The sequence below is a fragment of the Artemia franciscana genome, chromosome 16, assembly GCF_032884065.1.
Source record: "Artemia franciscana chromosome 16, ASM3288406v1, whole genome shotgun sequence".
NCBI lineage: Eukaryota > Metazoa > Arthropoda > Branchiopoda > Anostraca > Artemiidae > Artemia > Artemia franciscana.
Genome location: NC_088878.1, coordinates 37,034,131 through 37,057,605, shown reverse-complemented (window position 1 = coordinate 37,057,605; position 23,475 = coordinate 37,034,131). Strand labels below are relative to the sequence as shown.

Sequence of the window (23,475 nt, the reverse complement as noted above, 5' to 3'; positions counted from 1 at the left end):
AAAAATCTTCCGTAATCCGAATTTCCATGTAAAGCAGTCTTTCATCATATGCGTTTGCATCCCTCTGTTCCACTGTCTGTAGCTAAAAACTCAAAACCTCTTTTCAAGGAATCCAGACAATTAGAAAGGTGCAAAAAATATAGAAACTATCCGAAAGGATTTCTAAGGACTATTTTTTTTGGACAAGAAGTTGTTTGCACGGACAGATAAAGAAAACAACGTTTTCTTTCCATCGCTTTCAGTGGTAATAGTAATTGTAGGTGGTAATTCTATATATATAGGAGGGGTTGTCCCCTCCGCAATCCCTCGCTATTTATGCTAAAGCTTTTAATTGTTTTAAAAAGTAGAATTGTGGCAAAGAGTCAAACTTCAGCGTAAAGAGCGAGGGATTGCGGAGGGGACAACCCATTTCATATACGGAATAATTTCTGTTCGTTTTAAGTTTTAATGTCACTCCTTACTTTCAGTAAAAAAAAAAAACTAGTTTTTTTTTATTTAATTTCTGAACGGTTTTGAATTAATGCATGTTTGATTTTGGCTCTCCGCACATAAATTATTAAAATGAAATTTGTATATTAATTCTTTTTTGGGCTAAATGGCTTTCTCCTAGTTTTGATTAGACGATTTTGAGAAATAAGGGGTGGGGAAGGAGACCTAGTTGCCCTCCAATTTTTCGGTTACTTTAAAAGGCAACTAGAACTTTTAATTTTTAGTAAACGTTTTTATTAGTAAAAAATATGCGTAACTTAAGGGGGTTTGTACCCTCGTTAATACCTCGCTCTTTACACTAAATCGTAAGTTTTGTCCCAATTCTTTAAGAATGACCCCTGAATCAAAAAGGCCGTAGAATAAATAGTTAAAATTACTAAAAATACTTTAGCATAAACAGCGAGGTATTTATCTCCTCCTAAATACCTCGCTCTTTATGCTAAAGTATTTTTAGAACCCCTCATATGCGTAATAATCTCTGTTCGTTTTAAGTTTCAATGCTACTCCTTACTTTCAATTGAAATTTTTATGTTTATTTTTTCATTGTTTTTTTTTATAGTAATGCTAGAAAATCCTGCGCCCTTTTCATTGAATTTTTCTTCCCCCATGACATATTCCTCCAAGGAAAGATTCTCCCACATAGTCCCCTCCCCTAAACCCCACCCCCAAACAAAAAAAAATCCCCCTGAAAACGTCTATACACTTCCCAATAACCCTTACTATATGTAAACACTGGTCAAAGTTTGTAATTTGCAGCCCCTCTCCCAAGGATTGTGGGGGAATAAGTCGTTCCCAAAGACATAGTTATTATGGTTTTCGACTATGCGAAAAAAATGGCTATCTCAAAATTTTGATCCGTTGACTTTGGGAAAAAAATTAGCGTGGGAGGGGGCCTAGGTGCCCTCCAGTTTTTTTGGTCACTTAAAAAGGGCACTAGAACCTTTCATTTTCGTTAGAATGAGCCCTCTTGCGACACTCCAGGACCTCTTGGTCGATACGATGACCCCTGGGAAAAAAAAACAAAAAAAAAACAACAAAAAAACAAACACCCACCCGTGATTTGTCTTCTGGCAAAAAATACGAAATTCCACATTTTTGTAGATGGGAGCTTGTAAATTTTAGCTATAGGGTTCTCTGATATGCCGAATGCGATGGTGCGATTTTCGTTAAGATTCTATGACTTTCAGGGGATGTTTTCCCCTATTTTCCAAAATAAGGCAAATTTTCTCAGGCTCGTAACTTTTGATGACAAAGACTAAATTTAATGAAACGTATATATTTAGAATCAGCATGAAAATTCGATTCTTTTGATGTATCTTTTAGCATCAAAATTCCGTTTTTTGGAGTTTCGTTTACTATTGAGCTGGGTCGCTCCTTACTACAGTTCGTGGTGATTTGTCATTATATTACTTATTGCGATTGAAAATTTAATCGATGAGATTGTCATCTAAGTTCTATTTGACGTTCTACTTTGTAGTAAGCTGTAAGATGTGCTTTGATTAAACAGAAAGCAATAATAATAATAATTAATAATTTCTTAATTACCCACAAAAACTCTGAAAACATGTATTAGAATGTAGAGTAAAAGTCAATTTAACGGAGAAAAGCAATTAAAAAATATTAACTATAGAAAAAATTAACAAGACGATTATAAGGGGAAAGTCGATTAAGACCAGTACTAGAAGCAGGGATTTTTAAAAATCCAGGAATTTTTTAGCGGGGGCCAAAAAAATCAGGGAACCTCAACGATTATACGCTGTAAGTAGGTTGTGGAAATGGTCGTAAATTTAATCTAAAATCTACTGAGAGTTGAAGTTCTAATAAATCTGTTGACATTAAAATGATGTAAAAATATTGATACAAAAAACAGTAAGTTATAGAAACCATCCCGCCATAAAAAAATGAAAAGCTGTTCACCCTCTACGAAAAATAGGAACTTGCGAAACATTTACGATGCCTAATATGGCAACATGATATTATCCCCAAATCCCCACTACTTTAGAGGTGGCGCGCATCCCCCACCTGGATCTGCCCCTGACTAGAAGGCTTCCTTTGTAGCTTTTCCAGCATTAATATTATGTCAGATATGTTATATTTATTAATTAGAATCTGGTCACGTGTTCAAGGAGGAATGAAGTGAAGAAAGTTAAGATATCTGAAATAACTGCTCTGGATTCGTTTTAAACCCCTTTTTCTCAGGATGGTGGGAATTCGTGTCGTGTAAAAGATCCGAGCCGATACAAGCAACATCTTAAATGTAGTATCTGAGCACTTTGATGAGTCAAATGAGGCTTTGATGAGGCTTTACTTTTAAAGAAAGATTGTTTTCATTAACGTCCTGTTTTATCCTATTCATCTGTTTCCTTCTAATAATTGAATTTTCCGCAATTTAGTTTTTAAAGAAACATGGTCACTCAGCCTTTTGAAAAGCTACCACCTCTTTAATTTTTCAGAAAAGCTACCACCTCTAATTTTTCAGAAAGGCTTCCACCTCTTTAATTTTTCAGAAAAGCTACCATCTCCTTAATTTTTCACAAAAGCTACTACCTCTTGAATTTTTCAGAAAAGCTACTACCTCTTGAATTTTTCAGAAAAGCTACTACCTCTTTAATTTTTCAGAAAAGCTAGCACCTCTTTAATTTTCAGAAAAGCTACCATCTCCTTAGTTTTTCACAAAAGCTACTACCTCTTGAATTTTTCAGAAAAGCTACTACCTCTTTAATTTTTCAGAAAAGCTAGCACCTCTTTAATTTTTCAAAAAAGCTACCAACTCTTCAATTTTTCAGAAAAGCTACTACCTCTTGAATTTTTCAGAAAAGCTACTACCTCTTTAATTTTTCAGAAAAGCTAGCACCTCTTTAATTTTTCAAAAAAGCTATCAACTCTTCAATTTTTCAGAAAATCTACTACCTCTTGAATTTTTCAGAAAAGCTACTACCTCTTTATTTTTTCAGAAAAGCTAGCACCTCTTTAATTTTTCAGAAAAGCTAGCACCTCTTTAATTTTTCAAAAAAGCTACCAACTCTTTAAATTTTCAGAAAAGCTACCACCTCTTTAATTTTCAGAAAAGCTACCATCTCCTTAGTTTTTCACAAAAGCTACTACCTCTTGAATTTTTCAGAAAAGCTACCACCTCTTTAATTTTTCAGAAAAGCTACCGCCTCTTTAAATTTTCAGAAAAGCTACCACCTCTTTAATTTTCAGAAAAGCTACCATCTCCTTAGTTTTTCACAAAAGCTACTACCTCTTGAATTTTTCAGAAAAGCTACTACCTCTTTAATTTTTCAGAAAAGCTACCACCTCTTTAATTTTTCAGAAAAGCTACCACCTCTTTAATTTTTCAGAACAGCTACCACCTCTTTAATTTTTCAGAAAAGCTACCGCCTCTTTAAATTTTCAGAAAAGCTACCACCTCTTTAATTTTCAGAAAAGCTACCATCTCCTTAGTTTTTCACAAAAGCTACTACCTCTTGAATTTTTCAGAAAAGCTACTACCTCTTTAATTTTTCAGAAAAGCTACCACCTCTTTAATTTTTCAGAAAAGCTACCACCTCTTTAATTTTTCAGAAAAGCTACCGCCTCTTTAAATTTTCAGAAAAGCTACCACCTCTTTAATTTTCAGAAAAGCTACCATCTCCTTAGTTTTTCACAAAAGCTACTACCTCTTGAATTTTTCAGAAAAGCTACTACCTCTTTAATTTTTCAGAAAAGCTAGCACCTCTTTAATTTTTCAAAAAAGCTACCAACTCTTCAATTTTTCAGAAAAGCTACTACCTCTTGAATTTTTCAGAAAAGCTACTACCTCTTTAATTTTTCAGAAAAGCTAGCACCTCTTTAATTTTTCAAAAAAGCTACCAACTCTTCAATTTTTCAGAAAAGCTACTACCTCTTTAATTTTTCAGAAAAGCTACTACCTCTTCAATTTTTCAGAAAATCTACTACCTCTTGAATTTTTCAGAAAAGCTACTACCTCTTTATTTTTTCAGAAAAGCTAGCACCTCTTTAATTTTTCAAAAAAGCTACCACCTCTTTAATTTTTCAGAAAAGCTACCGCCTCTTTAAATTTTCAGAAAAGCTACCACCTCTTTAATTTTCAGAAAAGCTACCATCTCCTTAGTTTTTCACAAAAGCTACTACCTCTTTAATTTTTCAGAAAAGCTAGCACCTCTTTAATTTTTCAAAAAAGCTACCAACTCTTCAATTTTTCAGAAAAGCTACTACCTCTTGAATTTTTCAGAAAAGCTACTACCTCTTTAATTTTTCAGAAAAGCTAGCACCTCTTTAATTTTTCAAAAAAGCTACCAACTCTTCAATTTTTCAGAAAAGCTACTACCTCTTGAATTTTTCAGAAAAGCTACTACCTCTTTAATTTTTCAGAAAAGCTAGCACCTCTTTAATTTTTCAAAAAAGCTATCAACTCTTCAATTTTTCAGAAAATCTACTACCTCTTGAATTTTTCAGAAAAGCTACTACCTCTTTATTTTTTCAGAAAAGCTAGCACCTCTTTAATTTTTCAAAAAAGCTATCAACTCATTCAATTTTTCAGAAAATCTACTACCTCTTGATTTTTTCAGAAAAGCTACTACCTCTTTAATTTTTCAGAAAAGCTAGCACCTCTTTAATTTTTCAAAAAAGCTACCAACTCTTCAATTTTTCAGAAAAGCTACCACCTCTTCAATTTTTCAGAAAAGCTACCACCTCTTTAATTTTTCAGAAAAGCTAGCACCTCTTTAATTTTTCAAAAAAGCTACCAACTCTTCAATTTTTCAGAAAAGCTACTACCTCTTGAATTTTTCAGAAAAGCTACTACCTCTTTAATTTTTCAGAAAAGCTAGCACCTCTTTAATTTTTCAAAAAAGCTATCAACTCTTCAATTTTTCAGAAAATCTACTACCTCTTGAATTTTTCAGAAAAGCTAGCACCTCTTTAATTTTTCAAAAAAGCTACCAACTCTTCAATTTTTCAGAAAAGCTACTACCTCTTTAATTTTTCAGAAAAGCTACTACCTCTTTAATTTTTCAGAAAAGCTACTATCTCTTTAATTTTTCAGAAAAGCTACCACCTCTTTAATTTTTTCAGAAAAGCTACCACCTCTCTAATTTTTCACAAAAGCTACCACCTCTTTAATTTTTCAGAAAAGCTACTACCTCTTGAATGTTTTATCATTTTCATTAATCTCTTATTATTAGCTTCATCCCCAGAAAACTTCCCATAAAAATGCGGGTAAAAATCATATGTCGTTGACTTTAATTGCCTGTCGTGTTTTAGCAAGAAAATGAAACTAGACAAGGTCATCTATCTCGCTAAAAGAATATTTTCAGTCAAGTGTAACCGCTCCTGCGTGTAGAAAAAGTGGCTAACCAAAACTATGCCAAAACCAGCACAGAGGACATTCCAACTTTTTTAGATGTGTTAAATATACTAGTTTTTGGGAATTCTCACGGTATCTATTCATCATCTGATGTCATTTAAAATATTTTTTTAAGCTCTTTTCAAGTTTGACAAGGTCATGTAGCTTTTGCAACCAAAATACAAATATTTTGAAATAAAAGAACGATAAAGTGAAATAAATAAAATAATTAAAAGTAAATAAATAGTAAAATGAATAAATAAATAAAAAATAAATAGTAAAATAAAAGTAAAATAAAAAGTACATAAATAGTAAATAAAAAGTGAAAAATAAATAAATAATAAAATAAATAAAAGTGAAGTAAAAGAACGATAGAGACGAAATCATACCTAGAATTATTCGAGGTCTGTTTTTTTAAGTAACTATTCCCATGTAGTTTAATCTAGGTCTCACATCGTTATTCTTTCAGATAAAACCTCGGTCGTTTAATTGAAGAATCATTCATTACCTGCCAATCAAGTCAACTTCTATTTGAAATAATCAGAATGAACTACTAGAGCAGGGACGCCAAGTTTTGGGGGGAGGGGTGTTAAAAATACCTTCGTTGCTTTTTCACTGCAAACGTATAAAATACCCCCCTCCCATATATTTTTAAAAATACCCTATTTTATCTTCACTGAACAAATAAAAATCCTTGTCCTCTTTCTGTCCATTTACGTGAATTCGTACCATTAAACTAGAGCAAGTTCCTCTTTAGTGAGCTTTTGTTAACTTCATATCTTAAAAATGTAGTTGAAAATAAAAAACTAACAGTTAAGAATAGCAAAATAGTTAAAAATACAAACTAGCACTAGTTACAGTTTTTGCCCTAGAATCTTGTAATCCCATGAAAAACGGACTGAACTATTAAGATTATTAATCCTCTCCCTAAGATCTATATGCATGTGCTAGAGTCCTCAATATGAGAACGTGGGTTTCGCAATCTGGTTGATCCTTTTAGATATTAAATATAAAAAAAAACAAGTTTTTTTAACTGAAAGTAAGGAGCGACATTAAAACTTAAAACGAACAGAAATTACTCCGTATATGAAAGGGACTTTTCCTCCACAACGCCCCGCTCTTTACGCTACAGTTTGACTCTTTCTCTTAACTCAAGTTTTTAAAACAGTAAAAAACTCCGTTTTTTAGAGTTTCGGTTACTATTGATCCGGGTCGCTCCTTACTACAGTTCGTTACCACGAACTGTTTGATAACCCTTATGTGAGTCTGTAGTTCTGTTCCTTTCCGGAAATTATTCCTATGTAGTTCCATCTTCTTCTAGGATCGCATTTTTACTTAAAATTTCAGGATTACCAAATCCATCATCCCCTCATCAACCCCTCGTAGAACTTACCGAAGGGCTCTAGGTCAACTCCACCATGAAGCCAGAATTCAGTTAGGTGGAGAAATCCACCTTTTTGTAGAGCAAATGCTTGACAAGTGTTTATTTTAAACAGACTAGAACCTGTTTTCACGAGGATGTGAGCTGGATAGAAATCATCTATCCGCATGAACCAGTGTTTTCGCGCTGGGTTTGTTCAACGAAAGTATGTTTTTTCTTCCATCCTCCTCCCATCTATCTCTTGTTAAACTTGACCTTAACATAGACCTAGATCCTTCAGTGCCACCAGAGGCACCCAGGACATCCACAAAGAGCCACCAGTCATCACGCATGTGTGCCACCGTCCAAACATCTTTCTGTTGAGGTTATATCGTCGTGTGGATGTTGGACAGGTCCCATTGATTGGTGCGACACAAGGCGTTCTTTGGTTGACCCAGTGTTGCCAGATGTAGCATAATTATGCGGAACGTAGTATAATTAGGAACCAAAAGCATCCAAGCATAATCCTCCTTAAGATAGCATAATTGTAGCATAATCTAAGACGATGTAGAACAACTCATAACGTCACATCAATAAAACGAACACCAAAGATGGTTTATCGAATTTTTCGACCAAACCAAAGTAAAATTTTTGGCACAGCGACAGACTACGAACCATCTGGTATCTTTTTGTTCTGATCCTGTGGTCTATGGTCTATGGCAAAGAAAAGCGTACACAAGATATTTGAATTTAAAGACATGTGGTGATTGGTTGGATTGGTGAAGATGATTGTTTGATGAAATTTTGAGATTTAGAGGGGTTTCATGTTGTTGTTGTTGGTGGTGAACGGTGAGAGAATTTGTTGTGCAATTAGGCCTAGCCCTTTCAACCATAGGCAATAGTTCATGGTTCAAGAACTCGTTGATAGCTACTACACACCAGCTAGATACCAAACTATCGCCGAAACTCCAAAAGATTTTGTGAAAAGCTTATGCTCATCAGATATTGTTTTCTAATCTAGCAAAATCTATCACTGGTGGCTAGTTACAGTTAGGGATTCTAGTTTTTGGTAGACACTTCATGAATTGCAAGTCTTTCCCCAAAGATAAAGGCTAGCTTAAAGGATCCTCAGTGCCACTAGGGAAACATCCCTGTTTTGGCAATCTCTGGATGGCTGTCAGCCACTTCTTCAAACTTGTGTTTCTCTGAGTGAATGGCTATCTGAAATTCAGCAATTTGTCCTCGGAGTGTATGATCAGCCTGCTGCTGACCATTACCTCGGTGAGGTAAAGGTGGAGCCCCAGCACACAATATCAACATCACAGGGATAATAAATATAAAATTGGAAACATTTTCATGAGCTGAACATAGTCTCTGGAAACGAACCTGTGGTGAGAGCTACATTGCCTTTCATGAGGATACCTCTCTCAGGGAATTCTGTTCAGATTGTATTCTTATTTATTTTTTTCTTCAAACCAGAGGTAGGCTCAGGGTTACTTCTGTGAGGATATTGGGGCATTCTGTGTCAGTTCAACACTGCTCACCAGTGCAGTGCGAGACTTCTCGATCTGTGGATTGCTCTTGAACAGTTTTTCGTGCTAGCTTCAGCAGAAGACCGCCAAGTTGCTGCAGACAAAATCTTGTTAGAAATGAAAAACCCGTTCACGAAAGCTTATTTGCTTTTTCTTAAGTATACTCTCAACGATTTCAACTCCTTCAACGCCTTGTTCCAATCGGCAAAGATTCTAATCGGAGATTTACAGTTTGAGTGTGAAAAGTTCGTCAAGACTCTGTGTAACAACTTCATCCAAGAAAGGTTTCTATGAGACTCTACAAAGATCAATCCGTCAAACCCGAGTCATTTCCGATCATTACAAGACGTCTTTTTAGGAGATGAGTGTGCCCAATATCTTTTGACATCAGTGCAGAGTGGTAAAATAATCCCTGAGGATGTGAGCACTCTCCGAAAAAGGTGTTTAGGTTTCTACATTACCGCAGCGACACAGACGCTCAAGCCATTCCCACACAGTGATCGTTTTTTGAAGTCCCTTCAGTTTGTAAATCCCAAGATGGCCCTGGGAACTGAAATAACCAGTATTCCGTCACTAGGTATCGCAGTGAACGGATTTCCAAGTCTCATGCCAAAACTTACAGACATTGATTCCCAGTGGCGGAAGCTGCCATATGCTTTTAGTGACTCCGAAAAGATAGATATCTACAGACTTGATGTGGAGAAAAATACACGAAATGGGAGAGTTTTTGCAGATCTGGCAGAACTTGCCGAGAGGGTGCTCTCCCGACCGCATTCGAACGCAGACTCAGCAAGAATTTTTTCTTGGATCAGTGATGTCAAGACAAAAGAGCGGAATAAAATGAAGAAAGAAAGTATTGAAGCCGTGCTGGTCCCAAAATCGCGACTAAGAACAAAAGATACAGTTTGCTACAAATATGTCTCTACAGACAATCAGATCAAGCTCCACAATTCCGAGACCCTACGTAGCCACCCCACCCCCTGGTCAAGAAGTTGAATCTGAAAGCGGAGATGAAGAAGATCATTGAATATGAACTGTATTTTTTCCTTTTTTTAATGTATCTGAAGTAAAATTTTGATGATGATATAAGACACTATGCTTTTCAAATGCCGCCAACCGCTTGGAGAAGAAAGACGACTTGCGAAAAAAGACGAAAAACGTTAACCAAATTGTGAACCAAGATCCTTCGCTTGGACATAAAAAAAAGTCTTTTTACTTATTTTCTATGCTATTTTACCTTTTTCTTTGCCTCCTTTGTTTATACCCCGCTTTTGTTCCCTTAGCGGGTTAAGAATAAATTATTAGCCTATTATTATCAGATTATATTCTATTCAGAACCTTTATTAAGATAAGACAGGATTCGACTTGTCTTAACTGATCAACTTTTTCGTGAAACCTGGGAAAATATAGAATCGCAGCATAAATCTGTCCAAAAAAGCATAATTTTGGGCTCAAGTAAGCATAATCCTCTCAGTCCGAAATGGCAACACTGGGTTGACCTCCTCTACAGATTCCCTGAGGTTGCCATTCGAAGATAATATTTGACGACGAGCTCTAATTCATTCCGCCTTGAGACCACAGTTTATCTGGATTGAGAAATCCGTAGTTTTGCTTGAACGAACGGTTGTCCTCACGAGAATGGAAGGTGAATATTAGTTAAACTGCCAACCCTTGGGAAAATTGACTCTAACGCTTGAGTCAATTTCACGAGGATGAGAGATGGACGGAATTTATCCATCCATGCACACCTATGTTTTTCCATTGGATTTGTTCAACAAAGTGTATTTAATCTTCCATACTCCTTCCATGTATCTCTTTATGATCTAGACGAAGCATTTTAGTTTCACTCCGCCTCGAAACTAGAGTTCAGCTGGAAGCAAAAGTCCAACTTTTCGTCGAACAAATGGTCAGTCTCGTTAGGAAAGGAAGTTAACATGACTTATACTTCCATCCTCGTGAAAATGGGTTCCAAGAGTCTGAATAAAAGAAATTCACTCCGATCACCGAAGGGCTTTTTAGCTCACTAGCTCACTTCTGTTTCTGATCAAATTTGAACATTCTTCTCTCTGCTCTGGAAACTTGTGTTCCAAAGAAGGGCTTGCCCATTCTCCACCTCTTAGCGTCCATTGCAGAAGGCTAATTGTTCCAAAATAATGGCACATTTCACGTTGCACCACGCGTAACAAAACTTCCCTTAAAGGAATTAATCGATCCTCTTGTTTCTTAGAATGCCCCCTGCCCTGGAAAAGCTACAACTCTGAGGTCATAAAAGATAATTTACATGTAGTTTATCGATGAAGCGCGTATCCCTAAACAACGAATCTCTTATCTCTTAACCAATCATTTGATAAAGTGACGCTACGAAAAATTACCTTTCAGTAAACACATATAAATATTTAAATTAAGATAGGAGTTCGACCTTTGAGACTAATACATTGAGAAATTAAATTAAACTATTTAGTTTAGAGAGAAAATAGGCCTGTCTGTAATTTCCTCTGTCTAAATAAGCACGCATTATCAACGTGATATCGAGGGGACGCCCACTTTCCGCCACCTAGTGTGCATCGCAGAACGCCACGTGTGCCACAGAGTTCCACGACACTTGGCATAGTATCCGCCACGCTTAACACACTTCCACTCCGCTTGACACGTGCCAACTGGTGCACGCGATTTCTGACAGTGGGTGCCCGTCAAGCGACATTAACTGTCACGTGATCTCCACGGCTACCCTGAATTAAATACCATTAACTGAATAATTGCTATCACGCTAACTTGTCAACGGTACGACTCAATGACCCTCTCCCTATGACCTTTTTAATGTAAGATAGAAGAAAGAATAAGTGGGAGATATGCCCCTTGGCTCTGGGCATGACAACGATATTTCCTTCAAAAGCGAACTTTTAGTTTACACTTTATATATATACTATACTAGCTGCTGGGGTGGCGCTTCGCGTCAGCGAAGCGCCCCCACCAACTAGGTGTTGGGGTGGCGAGAAGCGCCATCCCAACAGCTAGTATACTATAAATAGATTACTTACTTCATATTTGACTAAATAGTTTTAAATTACTGTGAATTTGTTTATATATTTTCTATACTATTACAATTTTTATACTTGATATTAATTGTTTGTGGCTTAACTATTTGTGAACTATTAATTTAAGATTTAGTAAAAAAAAAATCTACCCTTAATTGTTCTTTTGGTTCCAAAAATAACAAATAATGGATAAAAAAAAAAGAAAAGAAGGCTTCCATTAAGCAACAAAATGTAATAATTAAACATAAAAAGTATTTTAAGATACTATAGAGAGATAGGAAACACACAAAACAGAATTAAATTAGGTTATACCAGTGCTTAGTCAAGGAGAGGGGTATTAAGTAACTGAATCTTTCTCTTTAGAGTCTTATAAGTCGCTTTTATACAAGTTTTCAATAGTCAACTATAAATGATACGCACAGAGGCAAAATTAATTAGCCCCGAATGTGCTAATTATAATTGATTGGGATGAGCCCAATTAACTTCAAAAATACCTATTTCTCTTTGAAAAGGATATCTTGAATTTGAAGGATATATATATATATATATATATATATATATATATATATATATATATATATATATATATATATATATATATATATATATAATATATATATATATATATATATATATATATATATATATATGTATATATGTATATATATATAATATATATATATATATATATATATATATATATATATATATATATATATATATATATATACAAGCCCCCCCGCGCGCGTAAGTCGTTACGCGCCATAATAGTTACGCGCCATTGTAGTTGTGTCCCTATGTCCCACCTGTGAATATAGATAGATATATATATATGGTTTTAACTACGTAAAACTTGCGAATATACAACATTCTTTGCTGTCCCATTGTCTTTGCATATAAATAGATTGTCAGGTTTACCGACTCTTGAACATGCAACATATAATGGTCCATGGGAAAACAATCTGTATTCAGATCTATACCTCATGATTCTAATGATTGCCCTTGAGCTTTGTTGATGGTGATTGCTAATCGACCATTCCCTGTCCCGGTGTCCCGGTCGTCATTTACATCCCCCTGTTTCCCCCGGTGTCCCCGTTGTAGTTGTGTCCCTGTGTCCCGGTCGTCATTTATATTCCCTGTGTCCCGGGTCCCGGTCGTCATTTGTATCCCGGTGTCCCGGTCTGTATATACATTCGTTTTTTAGTTTATTTTTTCTCCTTTATTTTTTTCCTTTTTTTTCTTTTTTAGCTTATTTAGATTTTTAGATTTTTTAGTTTTTTTTTAGTTTTTTTGTAGTTTTTACCTTCTTTTTAGTTTTGTTAATTTTTTTTTTTACTTGTGTCCTGGTCGTCATTTATACTCCCTGTGTCCCGGTGCTAATCGAACATTCCTTTTGTCCTGGTCGCTTTCTCTTTGAGTGTCGTCATTTATTAGTTTTTTCCTTTTTTTTTTAGTTTTTTATTAGTTTTTACCTTTATTTTAGCTTATTTTTCAGTTTTTTCCTTTTTTTTAGTTTTTTTTTATTTTTTATTTTTTTTAATTTTTTACCTTTTTTTAGTTTTTTTAGTTTTTTTAGTTTTTTAGCTTTTTTACTTTTTTTATTAGTTTTTAGTTTTTTTTTGTAGTTTTTGCCTTTTTTTAGTTTTTTCAGTTTTTTTTTTAGTTTTTTATTGGTTTTTACCTTTATAGTTTTTTTAGTTTTTTAGCTTTTTTATTTTTTTTATTAGTTTTTAGTTTTTTTGTAGTTTTTGCCTTTTTTTAGTTTTTTCAGTTTTGACGTCACCTAATCCAGTTTTTTCAGGTGACGTCACCTGACACATCCATCCATCCATCCACAGACAGACAACTTATTTTTATATATATAGATATATATATATATATATAGCTTAATCAATTTCAAGAAAAGATGGCTTAATCAATTTGGAATTTGAATGGAAATTAGCATAAAGAATTCGAAACATAATTTTGGTTCTATAGAGAAAACTTTTTCTTACTTAAGCAAGGTATTATTATAGAGAGGCCCCGGACAGATAAAAGTTAATAATCTAGAATGGGGGTATCGAATTTGTAAGAATGAATGTTTTTCTGATTGGCTTTAGAATATTATTTTCTGACAAAAGAAAATTTAAATTTGGGACATCGAAATGTGTTTTTCTATGAAGATGTCAAATGGGCTTTACCCTATTTTGTGACTCTTTTATAAAGCCTTTATAATCGATTGGAAGACATAAAGTATAAATTATAGACTAGTAAAAAGCAAGCGATCTCTTACCAGCTCTTGTTTCGAGTCAGGAACTGTTTGATTTGAATAGACTTCAAATATAGGCAAAGCAAACAGCCTATGTTTGCCTAAATTTAGATATGATTCATTTCGTCTCAGCATATCAAAAAATTGAGGAATTATATTAGGACTTGGATATAACTCAGAATCCGAAGCAAATACATAATATGTTGTTGCAGATTCTCGGGCCACGTTTCTTAGGACATTCACAGGATATAATAATTTTTTCTGATTTCGGTAAGTTTGCTTCGGTGGGCTACCCCAAGGAGCTGGCAGTGAACAGTTGGCTGTTGGTAGTTCTGTTTTTCCATTTTTATCCCCATGATATGTTACTTTAACAATAGTCTTTCCATCAGACGTGCGGACTTTTGTTTGGCTTTCAAAGTATGGGAGGCCTTGCTGCGTTGTATGTAATTTGAGAATACTCTTTGGCATATGTCTGTTGTCAAATACAAAATGAAATGTTACAAATTCCTCAATTTCCGGAACAGTACACTGTCTAAGATATGATATGATTTTAATGGCGTCGTCATAGTCAGAACTTGGGACATAGACTGAGACAGATATTGGGCCCTGCCACCTCTGACTCAAAACGACCAAATTGTCCAAAAAGCTTGTGTCGCCATGGGTTGTAAGCGTTATTGACTCATCACATTTAAATTGTCGTTTTGCTCGTATATAGTTGTATAGAATATATTGTGATCCCCTTTGCCCATAACGGAATTCAGAACTCTTTCCTTCGCATGTAAATAGCGGAGTTGGGGGTTTTTCAGTTACTAAGGGGTCAGCGGACACAACGTCTTGATACGTTGTGTTTGGATCCGTATCAACTTCTGCTTCAGACACAGCATCTGTGTTCCGTTCAGGGATTGTACACGTTTTCCCATTAGATGTTAAAGTTTCAATATAACCACTAGGACAAACAGGTTCTGAAGATTTTAATTCACTATCGCTAACTGATATGCTAGTGTTCGACGCATGCAAAGCCACATATGTTAAAGCACAGAAATTAAAAAGTAGCGAAGCTTTTATGATTACTCGTCGAGTCCAGATTATAGACATCGTAGGTCTGAGGAAGCCTGAAAGAAAATAAATTATTATCATACAATAATTATTTTAAAAATTTAAAATAAAGATTTGTGAAACAAGCCGACTAAGACTATTCAAAAAATTGTAATATATATATAATATAATATATATATATATATATATATAATAGATATATATAATATATATATATATATATATATATATATATATATATATATATATATATATATATATATATATATATATATATATATATATATATATATATATATATGAGTGTGCGTGTCTATATATATTGGGGGAAACTTTTCGGGGGTTATGGAGAGTACTATTAAATAAACCTACGCAATATTTTCCCATCTCCTTGAGGGTAACCAGATTGACCCTACAGTTCCAGTGTCCCCAATAAGGGAAGGGGCATTTGTGTTTTTGGCTCACCGTAGATTTAAAAAAATACCCAGCATTGGTAATATGCTTAGAGCAAGCGGATACACTTTAAAGGACATCCAGATCCGAACCTCGGGGAAAGGGAAAATCACCCGGAGGCGGGAAACGGGATGCCTTTAAAGGTAAAACCTCGAGTCAATATTTTTCACGATTTCCTTTGAAACTTGTCCCTCAAAACCAACATTTCTTCTAAGGAACGTAAGCAGAAGGTATGGGCCTCACCTCCCTACTCCCCAAATGTTAAATTTTCTTGAATTTCAAGACACTTCAAGGCACTTCAAAAAATATGAGGAGGGGAAAAACTATTTCAAAATCCAGGGGGGGATTCTGTTCTTAGTTCTTTTCCAATGGGTATACCAAAAAGGATATTTTTTCAAATCTACAATGAGGCAAAAACACAAATACCCCTCCCCTTATTGGGGACACTGAAACTGTAGGGTCAATCTGGTTACCCTCAAGGAGATGGGAAAATGTTGCGTAGGTTTATTTAATAGTGCTCTCCATAACCCCTAAAAAGTTTATATTTTCTCAAGTCATTTTCCCTGCTATGATCTCTTCCCTTGTTCTAACTCGCCAAAAAATCACCGTTTCTGCCCTAATAAGAAATACAGAAACTCAAAGAAAAACTTTTCTCCCCTTTAGAATTAGCCATAATGGCCCCCTTTTTTCCTTTTTTGTGGGGTGTAAATTATTTGGTAGATTTTTTAGTTTTCATCTATTGTGTAAAGCTTACTCTGGTAATTCTTAGACACGCTATTGTCTTCTTCTATATTTTGCTATTTCCTTTAATTTTATACTGATCATTTTATGGGTCCGGCACCCTGATTTCCATTGACAAACTACTTTCTTATTTAATTTTAAGATTTTTCCCTTTTTTTATTATTTCTATTATTTTCTTTGGCGTAAGGAACGAATTCAGGACTCTTAAATGGTTTACCCTATGTATGTGATTTTCTATGCTAAGTTATTTATCAAACAGTTCGTGGTAACGAACTGTTGTAAGGAGCGACCCGGCTCAATAGTAACCAAAACTTAAAAAAATGGAATTTTTATACCAATAGCTACATCATAAGAATCGCATTTTAATGCGTAGTCGCATAAATTCTGCGTAGTCGAAAAACCTTATAATTATGTCTTTGGGGACGACTTACTCCCCCACAGTCCCCGTGGGAGGGACAACAAGTTACAAACTTTGACCAGTGCTTACATATAGTAATGGTTATTGGGAAGTGTACAGGTGTTTTCAGGATTTTTTTGGTTGGGGGAGGGGTTGAGAAGAGGGGGATATGCTAGGGGAACTTTCCATCGAGAATTTGTCATGGGGGAAGAAAGTTTCCATGAAGGGAAAAATCATTCGATCAAAATTACGAGAAAGCCATTTAGCCGAAAAAAAAAATATGCAAATTTCGTTTTAATTATTCCTCTGTGGAGAGCCAAAATCAAAACATGCATTGATTCAAAAACGTTCAGAAATTAAATATGAAAAAAAACAAGTTTTTTAACTGAAAGTAAGGAGCGACATTAAAACTTAAAACGAACAGAAATTACCTCGTATATGAAAGGGGCTGCTTCCTCATCAGCGCCCCGCTTTTTACGCTAAAGTTTTTTACTGTTTTAAAAAGAAGAATTAAGAGAAAGAGTCAAACTTTAGCGTAAAGAGCAGGGCGTTGATGAGGAAACAGCCCCTTTCATATACGAAGTAATTTCTGTTCGTTTTAAGTTTTAATGTCGCTCCTTACTTTCAGTTAAAAAAAAGCTTTTTTTATTTAATGTTAAGTATAGAACTACTCTTTCACACTTAAATAAGTCTTTTCCTACAAGGCTAGCGTAAAAATCTATAAATCATCATAACCATCCTTCAAAATACTAACAATCATCATAAGCGAACTATTCAAAAATTACAAATGAGGAACAGAGAAGAAAATTTAAGCTCTGATCAAGTTTGAAAGGCTTTCCAAAAAAGGTTGTTAGTTTATTTCCAAAATTTATTGTTTGTCCTTTCTAAAATCGTTTTATTGCTACTATGTTGACGTTTCTATAACGTATGATAAACTTACGTAACGTGAAATTATGTGTAGAACTTGTCAACTTGGGACTACCTACGCTACGGCAAAATTTTCTGAAGTATGGTCGAAGTTATGAAAGGCTTGAGAGTCTAATTACAGCAAAGCCAAGAGAGATAGTCTCCGTAAGAGGGAAAGCCGACTACTTTTTCAGAGTCGTATAAAAATGTGGCGCTAGTGTTAAATGTTCAACAATACAGTGTGAAAGCACCATTAGAGCTTCGAAACAAGTATTATATTAATATGTATTTCCGTATCATATAAACTGGAATCATAGTCTGGTTTAAGTATAATCTTTTCTTCTCAGTCCGAAATCCTGTTTCTTAACGGTATTGTATACTTTTTCCTTTCCTTAAATACTTATCCTAACGGCACCTTTTGGGAGTTAGAATGTCATGGGCCTATATAGAGAAGTCAAATATTTGCAATTAAGGTAAAAATCCGGTTATCTTAGCCTAATTCCTAGAACAGGTTTCGTATAGCCAACCAGGTATAACTCAAGCTAATGATGGTCTATCTTATACCCAATAACTCATTTCAAGAAAAACAAGTGTCCTTCTAGCGCCCGCGAATAGATTCGTGTGTTTTTTTCTCTCTCTTTCCTTAGATTCTCCGTCAGGCACGTACGAGAAATCATTTCTGGAGGGGGGAATAATAATGACATTTTTCAAGGGTATAATAATATATAAAAAATGGTACTTACACGTTATAGCGACCACACTCAAGTTCTTGATATGAGTAAAACCGGTTTCTATGTCTGTATTCAGAGCTAATTAGCTTAGTCTCAGTTAGATAAACTGCTATGTTGTTTATAATTCTCTGTATATAATATATAATGTATATAATATATAATATAATATATAATTCCCTGTTGTAGTTTCAACAATTTTGTTACTTAAGTATTATAATTTTATCATGTTTTGGTATATCTCATTATGATTCATCTAACTTCACTTCTAGAGTGTGGTCGCTATAATACGGAAGTACCACAAAATTTTATTTGATAACTTTGGATAGGAAGCGCCCAGAAATCTAGAAAGATGGGATTTTAAGGGGGACAAGCTTCGAGACCTTTTCTCCTGCGTATGTCCCTGTTCTCCTTGCCTGCTTTTCTAACAGTCTAAGTTACCAAAGGGACAATTTTGCTTACTTTTCTTACACTTTTTCACATTGGGTGAGATTAGGACACCTTAAGGTCTAAAAAGGCCATCTTTTGAACAAAGGGACATTTTTGCATTTTCGTTAAGATTAAAACCCTTTTTAGAATCGATTTCGCTTCTTTTTTTTATTGCGAAAAATTGCGCCTGGACTTTAACGGTTTGCAATTCTCTGATTAACTAAGATTTTTTTTCGATGGGGTGCTGATTTTCTCTGCTTTCCCTAAAATGAAAACACTATCCGAAAGTTTAATTTTAAGTATCACAAAAGAACGTAAAACTATAAAAAGGTAAAGATAAAGAATACGGCATTGGACTTTACAGTCTCTACCGGCCGTGCTGATCCCCGTTTCTTGGCCCTTCAGCTAAGAACTGCATTGGGGGGATGGGGGCCAACCATCCTGTGCTTTCGCACACCCTTCTGTTTACCTTCTCCAGATTTCTCCAGATACCCCTTTAGAGCTGGGTCGACTCTGGCTGAGTTTACAGAGTCACGCCATCGACCCCCGTCCCAAGCTAAATAATTTGGTACACTAGGATTCGAACTCTCGCCCTCTCGAACAAAGGATCTTAAATCCGTTATAAAACGTAAAAAACTAGAAAACGTAAGCAAGCAATTAGAAAGCTAAAACTGAGGTTTTACTGTATGAGGCATTATGCATTTAGGAAACAACAGAATCATCATTTGAACCAATTACAATAACCGAATACGAAGTCAACCAGACTTGGAACGTAAGCTATAACTTCAGGGCAAACACGAAAAAATACTTGATTCTTTAATAAGAAGTTCCCGAAAATTCGCAAAATAGTACTTCGAGGGGCCCTGAACGTATGCGCCAAATTGACTTGTTTTGTTTGAGGGATATAACTCCAACTGTTCCAAAAATTGACACATCAGCTTTTGAATTAGCGCAGTTGTGTTGTAACCGTTCTGAAAAATATCTGGTCTCTTTTTTTCTCCATTTCTCCATTTATGGCGTCATAGTAATCCTTTGGAATATCATAAAAAGAAAAGAGTTGTGAGAAGCCATTATAGGTAAGGGCAGTTATATTTCTGTTACCCACAATTAATCCCTTCCACAAAAGCAATTGCCTTTGTCTTTCACCCTAGTACCTCATAAAAAAAGGTAAAAAATACGGGATTGGGCTTTACAGTCCCTACCTGTGGTGCCGATCTCCATTTCTTAGCCCTTCAGTCAGGAAATGCAATGGGGCTTTCACACATTCACAAATTGTGCTTTCACACACCCAATCTTGTGCTTTCGCACACCCCTCCTGTTTACCTTCCCCAGATAACTCCAGGTACCCATTTAGAGCTGGGTCGCCTCTGGTGGAGCTTGCAGAGTCATGCCATTGACCCCCGTCCCAAACCAAATAATTGGGTACACTAGGATTCAAACCCTCGCCCTTTCGGACAAAAGAACCTGAAATCCCGCGCACCAATCCATTCCGCTAGGATGTACCTCATAGAATAAGCAATTTTGTAACCTTGTTAAATTTATAGCTCGAAGGAATGAATGTCTAGAGGTTTGGGCTTTGAATAATAGTAGATATAAATAGGGTATATGATAGGCATTACATGATATTATTGTAAAAGGCTTGTGGCCCTTTTACCCCTTCGCGCGTAATTATGAGTATGGGATCAAAAATATGATACATATTTGCAGAGTTGTTCCCAAGTGGCGGTTCTGGCCTTTCTTGCGCCGGGAAAAAAATTTGATTAGCACTCCCCTGTCTCCTACAAAAATCTGAAGGCTGAACTTTTCTGCAGGCCGAACTTTTCTGCAGGCCGACAAAATTTTTATTTATTGACGAAATTATTGGTACTTATGTATTACACGAGAGACACTCGAGGATCAAGAAGATCATATAGGACAATAACCGGTTAGTTTGCAATGCATAGTGATAGAATTTAGAGTCTCACCATGGATGTTTAAATTAAGATTTGGGATTTGCCAAAGACCAAAGAACCGGCAATTATATTTTTCCAAGATAAGAGGTTGTTGTCCAAAACAAAACAGTGTGTCAATGGACACACCATGACTTTGTACTCTTACGAGAAACATCTTTGGACGTATAACCTAGCTTAACCTTCATTAGCATTAATCAAACTTCACTTCTCGAGCGTTTCTCGTATAATACATAAGTACCAAATTATTTTCAAGTTATTAATCAATTAATTATTTTTTAACTTCATAATTAAATTATCTAATTGTTACCAGTTATTTTTTAGTATTTAATTTCTTTTATTAATTGACTAATAATTCATTAATTATATTTATTTATTAACTGCGCCCTATACTTGATTAATAAAATTTAGAAATAAAAAATTATTATAACCCTAATGATTATTTGTTTGAAATTTTGCTCCCCCTAAAATTTTGACGTCCAGAGCAAGTGCCCCTCTGTCTCTCCCCTAAAAGTGCCTCTTTTTGTCCCCATCTCCTTAGTCATGAGAGGCTGCTTAATTTTACAAATCAAATATACCAGGTTGCAAATACCAAGCGGTGGCGAAATTGCGCAAAGTGTGGCGGAAACAGTGCCAATTACCATAGCTGAAAGTGTACCAAGTGTGGCGAAAACTATGCCAAACATAGCGAAAACTGTGCCTAACTTGGTGGAACTGTATGGCATATGTTACATTCGGCAGTTGGCACCCCCTCATATCATAGGCTACAGTTTTTTTACACTAAAAACATATATAGATGTCTTTATATACAATAAGCTATTCTAAAATGTTGATATTTTATTCTTTTCCTTAATAAAAGCTAAATGAGCTGCCCAAAATGAAATCCTTTTGAACGGTATCCAAAGTCCAGGAAAACCCATATCATTCATAAATCTTGTTTTTGATCAATAGGAATAGTTGTTTTGGGGCTTGAGAATAGTTAGATTGGCGCTATAGGGTTTCTTTTAAGTGTCACAAAAGAAAGAATTGCGGTAATCCGTTCCTGACAAGGGCAGTTATATTTTTATTGCCCACAATTATTTCCTACCACAAAAGCTATTTTCTTCGGTCGTTCACCCTAGTACTCGACAGGGTTAGCAATTTTTTAACCCTGTTAAATTCATTGCTCGAAGGAATTAATGTCTAGAGATTTTGAATAGTTTTATACAAAGAAAAACCAGTTTCGTATAGCTTAAAATGGATCCATTGTATCCGTCATAACTATCGTATTTTACATCATAAAGTATATGGTAACTAACCTGTATAGTAACCCAACAAAGGCTTGTTCAGCAATGGGAAAGCCACAGAATGTAAGATTCTTGGTATTACGATTCGGGATTTACCCATAGAAACAAAATAGCTTAGAAGAAGAAAAGTCTGGAAACTTGTCATGGTTATTTGACCGTATAACCATGTTTTTGACGACCATATTAACGAGACAGAGCCAAGCATTAGGTAAAGAATCGCCGGTACTTATGTATTATACCAAACACACTCACGAATTAAAGTTAGGTTAATCATAATTGAATATAGCAAAACATTATGAAAATATAATGCTTCAGTTTATGTAATAATATATATTGCGCTATATATTTGCACATTAGGGGTGGGGGTGAAGCAATTCAACCTTGCCCGCATCCCCCTAATGTGAAAATACATAGCCCAAAATTAAAGTTCAATGCATTGTATTCCCCATCATTTGTCTTTTTTTGCTATGAAACCGGTCTCTCAGATCTTACGTTCAGCAAACTTCTCGAGTGTGCTTGGTATAATACATAGGTACCGAATTGCTTTTGGATAACATTTTCTTTAGTGCATTATGAAGTTGGTAGGTTTTAGGTTTCTTACTAGAAAAACAGACAAACAATTTTTACAATTTACAAACGTTACAGGTGTGAAAGAATTGACGCTTTTGTTAATGTGCAGCATCATATGCACACCATGCCCTAATCCCCGATTTCTTCAGGTTTAATACATTTATAAATAATATAAAACAAGAAAAAAGGATAGAAGAGCCAAACAACAAACATTTCAGCAATATTAATCACATATCAGACCCATACCAAGTCCCCCTACCTCCCTTCCTGCCTCATTACCCTTCCTCCCTGCAGCCCAGTAACAATCTGTTCTACCGGCTCTTCTGAATTAAATACTATTAAAAAACAATAGTACCATTCCGTAAGTTGCACTTTTCTTCAAATTGAATAAAAAAAAATTATCTGAAAGTAAGGAGCGACATTAAAACTTAAAACGAACAGATATTACTCCGTATATCAAAGGGGCTGCTCCCTCCTCAACACCCCCCTCTTTACGCTAAAGTTTGACTCTTTCTCTCAACTCTACTTTTTAAAACAGTAAAAAACTTTAGCGTAAAGAGCGGGGCGTTGAGGAGGGGACAATCCCTTTTCATATACGGAATACTTTCTGTTCTTTTTAAGTTTTAATGACCCTCCTTACTTGCAGTTAAAAAAAACTTGTTTTTATTTAATTTCTGAATGTTTTTGAACTAATGCATGTTTTGATTTTGGCTCACCGCACATGAATAATTAAAACAAAATTTGCCTATTAATTTTTTTTGCTAAATGGCTTTTCCATAGTTTGATCGGGCGATTTTGATAAGTAAGGGGGGGGGAAGCTAGATACCCTCCTAGCTTAGGTTACTTAAAAATGCAACTAGATTTTTTTATTTTTTTACGAACGTTTTTGTTAGTAATAAACATACGTCCCTTACGAATTAACTTACGAAACGAGCTTCTACATTTG

General features: G+C 35.2%; 1 protein-coding gene across 1 annotated transcript in view; it reads right to left on the bottom strand.

The window, feature by feature from the left end:
* The window catches only part of LOC136037408 (beta-1,4-glucuronyltransferase 1-like), a 66,417-nt gene that overhangs the window by 20,213 nt on the left and 22,729 nt on the right, over nt 1-23,475 (bottom strand). The window contains exon 2 of the mRNA XM_065720161.1: nt 14,039-15,126. Coding sequence (XP_065576233.1) covers nt 14,039-15,109 — 1,071 coding nt within the window. The 5' untranslated portion in view covers nt 15,110-15,126. The remainder of the gene's footprint in view (nt 1-14,038; nt 15,127-23,475) is intronic.